This window comes from Lepisma saccharinum, chromosome 2, assembly GCF_977018435.1.
Source record: "Lepisma saccharinum chromosome 2, izLepSacc3.1, whole genome shotgun sequence".
Taxonomy (NCBI): domain Eukaryota; kingdom Metazoa; phylum Arthropoda; class Insecta; order Zygentoma; family Lepismatidae; genus Lepisma; species Lepisma saccharinum.
The window spans coordinates 192,390,284-192,402,156 of NC_139230.1; the positions used below are offsets into that span (position 1 = coordinate 192,390,284).

Genomic DNA, 11,873 nt, shown 5'->3' on the forward strand with positions numbered 1-11,873 from the left:
ATTTTATGCATATTGAGTAGTAGTGTATATAAATCTTCTTTGTAATGTCCTTCAAAGCCGTATGATCCAAATATAATCCATGGCTTCCAATAAGTTCAGAGGAAATTATACAACAAAGGCTAAACGAATATATTTTCCATTATCTAATTTTAGTACTTCATAAGTCTTTGGGAGAGGGGTTCGGACCCCCTGGACCCCTCTAAATACGTCCTTCGTTCAATACAAAACGAAAAAAATCGTAAATACAAAACAACAGAATTTACTTCGTGTTTTGTCAAGGAAGAACATTATTTTTTTCCGAATTCTATATTTGAACCGCAGGATCCAACAATTAAAAGGAAAAATACCATCAAGCAAAAACAATGGATCCAGTGCTGCTCTTTTTCCAATTCTTTCCAGCACTAACCGTGTGTAAATTTGTGATTTTGCTTACTTATAATATTTTCTATGTACCATCACATTCATGTATTCTGTGTAAGTTGTGTTGCGATGCTCTTCAATATGTGTTTTTCTCTTAAAAACAAGAGCGTTGAATGCTTTATAGAGTTGGAAATAGCAGACACTCGAAGTCTCATTCTGATGACGTCACAGAGACCCTGCCGCGGCTGTAAACATGGAGGCTGAAAAGAAGGCGAGTTATGACCAGACCTTTAAGAGCGGTGGAAACTTGCGGTCTACGGACCTTGCGTAAGGGGTAACAAAATAATGAATAAAACTTAATGAACTTAATTAATAAAAGTTATGATTGATAGAAAGGATGAAATTATCGAATGACACCAAACTGACGCAAGTACAAAACTTACACGTGATTAGCTTACACTGAGTGCAATCCCCTGCAAAAACCTGTAAAAATTCTGCCCTTCAGGTTGAGTTTTGGAACAGCAATACAGAACTCAAAGTGTGTCAATTGACACACAAGAGTGCATAATTTTTTGATTCCAATGAAAAAAAAAAGAAGCATCAAACTGAAAGATGCACCTAAATGCATCAAAATAAATGTGTCAAATTACACATTAAAGTGGATATTTCGTTTGGTGCACCTAAACGTGTCGTTGGAGTCAAAAACATTTATGCAACTTTAGTGTGTAGAGTGACACATTGAAATGCATCATTTTTTTTTCCTTTTCTTGCTAATGCGGGTTGTATACCTGCAAGGGAAAAGTTCAAATACATTTCTCCACTGTAAAAAAATAGTGGCCGCGGTGGCTCAGTCGGTAACGCGTCTGACTACCATGCTAAAGGTCCCGGGTTCGATCCCCGGCCGGTTCAAATCCGGGAACTTTTCTAACGGTGGAAACGGCCCACCCAGCGTCGAATAACATGGGTACCTGGTGGAAACCCTGGGGGGTAAAGGCGGTCAGGGGCGTGGTGCTGATCACATCACCCCCACTCACGACCGGATCAAGAAAGTGTGGGGCGTTACCCCCACACCCCCTATATGCCTTCATGGCGTGGTGCTATCCACAGGGGATGACTTTACCTTTTTTTACTGTAAAAAAATATTGCACTTGTCAAACACTCTCTTCAAGCACTTCACATTTAATGTGCTTCAGTAGTGTTGTATATGCTGACAAAGTGATGGAAAGGAATATTGTCAATATTATATATTCTGCAAGTGTGTTAAGTGCATTATAGAAATTATTTTATCATTTATAGTACACTTCCCATATTTAGAACATGCTGAAAATACTTCTTAGTACACAACGAAAGAATTTATCATTACTGTAATATTTTAGGTGAAGGGATACATAGTGTAAATTTCTCTAGTGCAGGGTAATGGGGGTGTTAAGCTACATTTAATTAAAAATTGGGCTTTTCTTGTTCACATTTGTGCAAATATAAACACACCTTTTTGTTTCAAAGTGGAATGGCCTTGTGAGTTCATGGTTGGTTATATGTGCAAATTTTGAATTGAATATTGAAACTGAATTCATAGAAATGACACTTTCAGGAGATACAGAAAATATCTTTTGCACAAAATGAGAGATCACAGCTCAGAAAAGGAAGTAAATAAATTTTCCTTCTCATTTAATCTACATGTTTATGCCTTATCGTGTATACAGTACATGCAGATTAACAATCACAGAATAAACCAAATACGAAAAAAAATCAATTATGAATGATGCAGAAGTGAAGTGGCGTTACACCATTAAAACACCTGGCGTAACTTTCCCAGGTCCAGGAGTGTGTTGATTTCGTGTTGGGTTAAAGAATGAAGTCTCTCATAGTTCATGAACACAACTATATATTGTAATAACGGATATTATATACACAAAGACACATGTTATACGACGACGAAGTACCACCACTTGTGGTCGCGTCGCGCTCGCTCACACACACACACGAAGACAAAGACACTCGAGTTCAGTCAGTCCTATTGCGTCATGCATATGACACGTACTTCACGTGGCATACCTCCCTGCCATCTAGCGAGCAACTCTAACATCATTTTTAAATTTTAATTATATTACAGTACTGAACATCCTCCCCCACCTTGAAATATACATTTCAACATATTTTTAACCTTTAACACAATGATTGTGAGATTGAAATTACAATGTATACTAACGTATATAAACACTTCAAACACAACTTCTGATATTGAATATTTGACATTAACATATAGATTTCTCAAGTTTACTTCTCTACTTCAAATGGTAGCAATGATAATTTCACGGTTGGTCTCTTACACAGTCCATTTACAGTCTTTACTGTTGCTGATCGCACTCTTCCATCTCGTCCGGCATGAACCTCTACCACTCTCCCCAGTTTCCATTCTTGTGGAGGGATATTATCTTCTCGTACAATGACCATGATGCCCTCTCCGAAGTCTCGATGTTTCGAGAACCATTTGGGACGCTGCTGAAGTCTGGACAGATATTCCTTTGTCCACCTCTGCCAAAAATGTTGCGTAAGTTTCTGCATTAGCTGCCATCTTGACAGTCGATTAAGAGGAGTCTCGTTAAAGTCCCTTTCTGGTGCCGCCACTAAAGAATCTCCAATGAGGAAATGACCTGGAGTTAAGTCTTGCAAGTCATTTGGATCCTCCGACATTGGGGATATTGGTCGCGAGTTGAGGCACGCCTCAATCTGCGTGAGAACAGTGTACATTTCTTCGAATGTGAGAATTGTATTTCTAACTACTCTCCTCAAATGGTGCTTTACAGACTTTACACCTGCTTCCCAAAGTCCACCCATATGAGGAGCTCCTGATGGATTAAAATGCCACTCGATCCCACTGGAAGCAATGAAATGCGATGTGGTTTCATCACGTTCTGCTCGTTTTGTCACTTCACGTAGCTCCTTCAGTTCCCTACTTGCTCCAACAAAGTTAGTACCACAGTCGCTATACATATCACTAGGTTTACCGCGACGTGAGATGAATCTCTTGAGGGCCGCTAGGAAAGCCGCTGTAGATGCATTGGACACCATCCCGAAGTGGATAGCCTTAGTGCTGAAACAAACAAACAAAGCTACGTACCTCTTGTACTTTCGAGCACTTCTTCCAACCATACACTTCAACTGAATTGGGCCAGCATAGTCTATACCACAGTGTAAAAACGGTCGACTAACAGTCACTCTTGGCGGTGGCAAATCACTCATTATCTGTTGTGATGTCACGGAAGCATATCTGTGGCAGATGACACACCTTCGCAGCACTTGACGAACCTTGTCTCGGACATTTATTATCCAAAATGTTTGTCGCAGTGTTGACAGGACAAGCTGCGGACCTGCATGTAAGTTAATGATGTGCTCGTGTGTGATGAACAGCTCTGTTAATTTGTGTGATTTTGGAAGCACGATTGGATGTTTGACGTTATGCGGAAGGTTACTATACTCCAATCTTCCTCCTACTCTAATAACACCAATTTCATCAACAAATGGATTCAAGTATTGTAATTTGCTCTTTGAAGGTAAGACCCCTTTCTTGAGGGCTTGAATCTCACACGAAAATTCTTCTTGTTGGGCTACTTTTACTAATGCAACCAATGCTAACCACAGCTCTGATGCGCTCAATGGGCCACGAAGCTTCTCGTCGCTATGCTTGGCGTTGAATGCAAAGCGCCTACACCAAGCTGCAACCCTCTGCAATTTACTCAGCAACGAGTAATTCTCAAATAATGTATTTTCTGCTGTCCTCACCATGGCTACAAATGACAGTCTCTGCTGTGATGTCACTTCATCAGTATCACATGTGTAAGACTGCTCCACTGGCAACACTGAATTTTTTAAGAATGGGGGGGGGGCAGTCCACCATAATGGATGATTAAGTAAAGCCGAAGTCGTGATTCCACGGCTCGCACAGTCTGCTGGATTTTCCTTGCTAGCAACGTACGCCCACTGTATTTCTCCTTCTTCCTGTATCTTCGCCACACGGTCTCCCACGAAAGTTTTCCATCTCCTAGGAGAAGCACTAATCCAAGACAAAACAATTTTCGAGTCAGAATACGCTGTCATGGTTTTCAAGTTGACAGACAATGCTTTCCGCACTAAAGAAAGGAGACGAAGTAACAGCACAGCTGCACAGAGTTCCAACCTGGGAAGGGTTATAGTTTTAAGGGGGGGCCACCTTTGTTTTGGATGCAATCATCTTCACTTGCACCTGCCCATTAGCACATATACATCTCACGTAGACCACTGCTGCATAAGCCGCTTCTGACGCGTCGCAGAATACAACCAAATGAATCTCCACGGTTTTTCTAGGAATAATGCATCGCTCCACTCGGATATCTTTCAATTGTGGCATATCCTGGCAGTATGCAACCCACTCTGCAGCCAAATTGCTTGGAAGCTAGTCGTTCCAATCAAGATCCAACTTCCAAAGCGTTTGCATAAACCATTTTGCCTTCACGGTCACAGGAGAGACAAAACCTACGAGCTCAAACAGCTTCGATATCTCGGAAAGAACCAGTCTTTTAGTTATAATCGCTCGTTTGCTCGGATTCACCACATCAAAACACAAGTAATCCATAGAAGGGTTCCATTGTATGCCTAAAGTTTTCTTCGCGTCTTCTCCATTAAATTGGAACCGCAGATTTGTCTCCAACAAGTCACAGGGAATAATGTCCAGCACTCTCGGATCGTTTGACCACCACTTCCGAAGCTCAAAGCCGCCCTTGCTTAGTAACTGTGTCAATTGATGATACAACTCGATTGCTTCTTCAGTAGAATTGGCTCCTGTTAGAAAGTCATCCATGTACACATGACTAAGTAAGCTCTTTGAGGCGAGAGGATAATTCTCTCCTTCGTCATTCGCTAACTGTCGAAGCACTCTTGTGCGAGAAAACCTGCAGGCTTAGTACCATAAGTAAGAGTATTTAAACGGAATTCCTTGATTGGTTGTTCAGGGGTCTCTCTCCACAAAATCAACTGAAAATCTCTATCTTCATACGTGACCTCTACCTGTCTATACATCATCCGAACATCAGAAATTAAAGCAACTGGGTGGCAACGGAATCGAATCAAAATAGGAAGTAAGTCTGGTTCTTGCTTTTCACCATTCATAAGTACATCATTCAGGGAAAGTCCACTACTTGTCTTGCAAGACGCATGAAAAACTACTCTCAGTTTAGTCGAACTGCTGCTTTCATTTGTTACACAATGATGTGGAATGTAATAAGATGTGGGGCGTACCTTGGGGGCCTCATCCTCCGCCACTGGTGTCATGTGTTGCAAGGTGAGATATTCTCGCATAAATGCTTGGTATTGTTGTTGTTTTACTGGATCTTTCTGTAATCTTTGCTCTTGTGATAACAAACACGTTCTTGCTCTCTCTTTAGAGTACCCTAATTCTTCCCAATTGCTCTGAAATGGCAAATGTACGACGTAGCGTCCATCTGTTTTGCGACGATGTGTAGTTTCAAAATGCTCTTCACATAAGCGCTCTTCTTCTGTTACGAACTCTCTCTGCGGCAATTCTTCAATCTCAAAGAATTTTCTTAATGACTGGTTTACATTATTTTCTTCAACTGACACATGAAGAGAGGTGAATGAATGTTTTGAAGTTTGTTGCTTTACTCCTCCGCAAATAACCCAACCTAAGCGAGTTTGAATGGCAATCGGTTCTCCTTCCTTGCCTTCTCGTTTTCCTCTCATTAGCAGCGACGCATATATATCACACCCGAAAAGGAGGTCAATGTTTCCCCTTGTATGAAATGTGGGATCAGCAAGGTCAAGGCCACGTATGTGACTCCAGCTCCCGGTGTTTTGAATAGTCACATGTGGCAGCGGTGACGTAATCCTTTTCACCACCAACGCAGAGATTGTGTAGGAATGTTTACCGTCTCGGGACTCAATCGTGATATCAACAGCTGAATGTGACTTCCCAACGTTAACAGAAGAAATGCCTGTTACTGACACAAACACACTCTTTCTTTTCAGACCTAACATTTGAACTGCATTGGAACTAATAAACGAAACCTCACTACAACTATCCAATAATGCACGGAAAGGCTGACACCGGTTATATTTATCCTTTATGCTTGCAATTGCTGTCGGAAGTAACATTTCAGTGCTCGATTTCCCTTGATCGGACGCGAAGTTGCCCAAACTTCCTTGGGGGGGAGGGGGTCACTTCACGATGAAGGGATGTATGGTGTTTCTTATTGCAAGTACGGCACAAACTAGCGCTGCATTTACTCACCTTATGAAAGGAACTAAGGCAATTATAGCACAAGCCACTACTTTTCACAAATGCCTCTCTCTCAGGCTCTGATAGACTATTATATTGATTACACTTATACAGCGGGTGGGACTCCTGGTGACATTTAGGGCAACACACTGACACATGAAAAGAACCCGCATTTCTTTTGGCACTGGAATCACTAAAGGGTTGTTTCACTGAGTATCCTTGTTGTTTGGGGGATCTAGAAGACGCTGACAACGCTCTCGCTCTCGTATCGAGGAAGGCTCGTAGCTGCTCAAACGTCGTAAGTTGATCGGCTGACACACTAAGCTCCCACTGCTGTCGTGACACACTGTCGAGCTTCTCCACGGTATGGAAAACCAAAATGGCATCCCAATGTTGAACTGGAACTTCTAGAACTCTGAGTACACGAACACACTCGGTTGTTACGTCCGCGAGTTTTCGCAAGGCAACAGCTGATTCTGTCTGAATGCAAGGTTGCGACACGAGTCGCTTGATCGTGTCATTCACAAGAACGTGCCTTTGCTGATATCTATTGTTCAAAATTTCTCACGCTTCTTTGTAATTTGTGTCTGTAATCGTAATAGATTGCAGCCACAATGCAGGTTCACCACGTATACTAGACTTCAAATATTGAAGTCTCTGTGCAGGGGACAAAGAGCTATTATTATGCACAGATGCAACGAACAAATCACGAAACGACAGCCACTGCTGTAAGTTTCCCGCGAACACAGGCAATTTAGGTAGTCTTACGTCACTACTGGTTTTAACTGACGATGCACTGGCAGCCATTGCCACGACCTGCTGCTTTTGAGCACAATACAATTTCACCAACATCTGCTCTAATCGGTCTTCAATCGAGCTGATTTCTGCATCAAACTCCGCAAACTGCTCATCACTGCACTCGGAAGACAGCTCACGTAAGAGTTTCTGAGTGTCCTCTGTTAATTGCACGGTTTTGTTGATGTACACGGTGACGCTCTCTTGTGAGAGGTCGTCTGACGCAATCTTGTTTTCAACACGCGTAACTTCGCGTTTCAGAACACGTTTGCACGAAAGTATCTGCTCCAGAGTTCACAACACTAACACTAGTCCAGACACAAAAGTCAGAACACACCCTGCATGGGAGATAATGCACAAAAAGCTGCTGGTTAAATCAATTCACTACACGTGGCACGTACTGCGCAAATCCGGCCCGGAGGACCATGAAGCGGCGTTACACCATTAACACCTGGCGTAACTTTCCCAAGTCCTGGAGTGTGTTGATTTCGTGTTGGGTTAAAGAATGAAGTCTCTCATAGTTCATGAACACAACTATATATTATAATAACGGATATTATATACACAAAGACACAGGTTATACGACGACGAAGTACCACCCACCACTTGTGGTCGCGTCGCGCTCGCTCACACACACACACACGAAGACAAAGACACTCGAGTTCAGTCAGTCCTATTGCGTCATGCATATGACACGTACTTCACGTGGCAGACCTCCCTGTCATCTAGCGAGCAACTCTAATATCATTTTTAAATTTTAATTATATTACAGTATTGAACAAATAGAAAATCACTTTTAATATCAAACTATTGCGTGATAGTTGAGCAATAATTATGTGCATATGGATTAATGTATACATGATAGTTTGCAACCATTTTCTTGAGTACATTTACAAGGTTACATTTCAAAAAGCCAATGCAAAAGTTTTCCTTATAAAGGTAAAGCACAGCTCACTTGACTAGAAGAGTCAAAGTTTCGCCGTGTCTGAAAATTTTGTACGAGATTCCGGATCCCCAGTTAACATACTTTGCACGGAGTGAACTTAATAATTTACACAAGGAAAACTTAAGGAATAATAATACACATTGTGTACTCCCACCCACGATGGGTTCTAAGGAATATGTAGTGAATATATTTAACATTTAAATATTTATCTGATATTGTACAACAGTTTGTTGTAGATTTCTCCTATGCACAGATAATTTACATTTAGTTGCACCACCGAGAGAGCGAAATAATAAATTTAATCTTCTCTGCATTCAGTGGGCGTGACTGATGGTACGTTGGTTCCTAAAACATCGTGAGTCACTAATATGGTTTCGATATCTTACAACTGTTACAGTTTACAATCGTTTTAAGGAGGACTAAGAGCTTCTATGGAATGACAGAGGAACATAGCACCATCAGGAAAAATGGGGAACAGCATCAGTACGCCCTCAATACAGTTCCAATTTCCTAAACAAACGTTTACTAACTTGCTCCCTAGATGTCAGGCCATATGAGAATTTAAGTGGAATTTTCTTACAAAGTAAATACGAAAGTTAGTCCATTGAAATTTCTGATGTAATTCACAGATGTCTTTCCCGAATTGTGGCGGTTTCTTCGAGGGTTCTAACACGTGACAGGTAGATTATATATTTGTATTTCGAAAACATGTAGAGAGCGCTAAAAATATAATTTTTTTTTTTTTTTTTTTTTTTTTTTTTTTTTTTTTTTTTTTTCCCTCGTTTTCCATTTAGAAGGGTACACCTTCTCTTTGGTAAGTGAAATGTTTCCATAAATGTTTTCCCTTGCAAGGTGATGGTCTAAGTGTTTTCAGTAATGAAGTGGTACATATTTACTTATTCTGAGGGTAGTTCACTTAGATCTTATTTATGCAGTAGTGGGAAAATTACTTCTGTTAGGAAAGTAATAATTTGCTATGGTGCGGCATGTGTTGGATATATCACGTGCCGTAGTTCCGGAGGATGATGGATATTATACAGCTGGTAGTCAGGATGCTGTGGATCTATCAGGAAGGTGTACATGGTTAAGAGATGCTGTAATGGTGTGCAGTGGTATGTGGGAAGGCAGTCGTGTAGAGCATCTTCGTACATTGTGCTAAGAAGTTGTGGATGGTGCGAGTTCATTCGACCAGTTATATATTTGTGACGGATGGCTTCGATGTGGGTTGTGATTTCGGGAAAGGTTATTCGCTCGTACAGTAGTCGTGTAGGACTTGGTAGGACTACTCTGAAGGCCAAACGAAGAGCATGTCTTTCCAGAACTTGTAGTTTGTGATAGAATGAGTCTGGGGCTGATATCCATGCAGTGTGGCCGTAAGTAATTGCTGGTCGAAGGAAAGCCTTGTAGGTATGTAGGACAACCTGGGAGTTGAGTCCCCAGGATGTTCCAATTAGCCGTTTGAGCAAGCTCAGACGATTTGTAGCTTTTTGGACGATGTTGAGCAATTGAGGTTTCCAGGTTAGCTTGGAGTCAAATATGACTCCCAGATATTTTGCAGTGGTGGCAGGCAGAATTGGAGTTCCCCGTATTTTGATGTTTAATAATGTTGGGTTCCTTTGGATCTTCGAGCGACAGCCTGTCTGCAGAAACACCAATGCTTGTGTTTTGAGAGCATTAATTGTGAGACGCCATGTGTCACACCATCTTTGGAAGGAGTTTATAGCTGGTTGGAGAGTTTTGTTTATAGCTTGGATGGTTGAACAACAGGCGAGAAATGCGGTGTCGTCAGCGAATTGGTAGATAGAAACTTGTGGGGGTTTTGGCATATCGGCAACGTATAGTATGTAGAGTAATGGTGATAAAGCAGCACCCTGTGGAACGCCAGAGTAAGGGAAAATGGGGTATGACATCGCTCCATTTACAGTGACATAAGCGACCCTATTTGTTAGAAAGCTGTGTACTAATCTGACATAGCAAAGCGGTAGTTGGAATTTATGGAGCTTGTAAATGAGTCCAGTATGCCATACTTTGTCAAATGCTTTCTCCAGGTCGAATAGTACTAGGCAGGATGGTTTGGATGTGTTGAAATGATTTGTGATGCGAGTCGTTAGTTTTAATAAATTATCAAGGACACTGTGTTGAGGTCTAAAGCCTGCTTGGTGCGACGGAAGTAAACTGTGTGCTTGTAAGTGCATGTGTATGCGTCGAACAATGATGCGTTCGAATATTTTGCTAAAGGTTGATGTGAGCTGGATAGGTCGATAGTTTGTTGGGTTGGTACTATCTTTGTTTGGTTTTGGGAACATTAGAACCTTTGAAATCTTCCAGTCTGTCGGGTAGTGTCCTGTGCGGAGGATAAAATTGTAGATAATGGCCAGAAAGGACAGCAATGCAAGCGGGGCCTGTTTAATCAATACGTATGTGATATTGTCCAATCCGGGAGCAGTGTTTCTCTTCCTACGCACGGTATTGATAATATCGTCTGTTGTGATAGGAACAGTTAGAGCATTTGTAGGATCAATAGTGTGCGTATTACTGGGTTGCAGTTGCCTGTTATTGGGGTTTGTGACTCTGTCAATTTTGGTCTGGAGGCGGAGATTTGGAGCTAGTTGCGGTGTCGGAGTGAAAGTGTCTTGCAAGGCATTTGCGAAGGCATAAGCTTTTTCAGTGTCTGTGTTTAGAGCTGCGTCCTTGATTGTTATCGGATAAGGAGTACTACTGGATTGTCCAGTGAGCACCTTGAAACGTTTCCAGTATTTTGTGGGATGGCTTTCGTCACTCAATTGGTTGCACGTTTCAATCCATCGACGTTGTTTATAAGCTTTTATATAGTTATGAACTGTACGCAGCCATTGACGGTGTAAGTTAAGGGATTCAGGATTTCTGGTCTGGAGATAGTCCCTGTATGCTCGTCGTGATGCTGTGATTAGGTGAAGATATTGCGGAGGTAGCTTTGGTTTGTAACTATTGAGAGTGGTCGTAGGTATGTTAGTGGTTGCCGCACTGGTAATCTGAGCAGTAAGATGTTCCACCGCCGTATCGAGTTCCTCTGAATTGTTTGGTTCTGGATGCGGGTGAGAAAAAGCATTCTGTAGCTTTTCACTATATGCCTCCCAGTTCGCTTTGTTGTAACACCAGATTTTTCGAGGTTGTATTGTACTGCTCGTATTGCGGTTACCAAGATTTAAGGTAATTTTCACTGGGTCATGGTCACTGCCGATGGAATCCAGCACAGATATGTTCAAGCAGGCACTTAGAGATGTTGATGTTATAACAACGTCAGGGGTAGTGTTACTTATGGGACGTGTGGCTCTGGGCAGTACATGGAATTCTGCTGTAGTGTTTTGGTCCAGAAATTGTAAAAAGTTTGTTTTGTCTTGCATGGTTCGGCTATGATAATTGATGTCCGCTGCTATGATATAATGTTTGCTAAGGGTTTGGATATGTTGAAAGAATTGGTATGGAATAGTCTCCCCTGGTCTTACATAGATGGTAGCAAAT

The 11,873-nt window shown here is 41.6% G+C and overlaps 2 protein-coding genes across 2 annotated transcripts; both read right to left on the minus strand.

Moving 5' to 3' along the window:
- Positions 1–2,637: 2,637 nt before the first annotated feature.
- On the minus strand, positions 2,638–4,458 carry LOC145983810 (uncharacterized). The gene has a single exon (XM_083116855.1). It carries the CDS (start codon positions 4,456–4,458, stop codon positions 2,638–2,640), a length of 1,821 nt encoding a protein of 606 aa, XP_082972981.1.
- A 334-nt stretch (positions 4,459–4,792) lies between these two features.
- LOC145983812 (uncharacterized) lies at positions 4,793–5,197 on the minus strand. The gene has a single exon (XM_083116856.1). The coding sequence runs from the start codon at positions 5,195–5,197 to the stop codon at positions 4,793–4,795; it is 405 nt and encodes a 134-aa protein (XP_082972982.1).
- Positions 5,198–11,873: the final 6,676 nt, after the last annotated feature.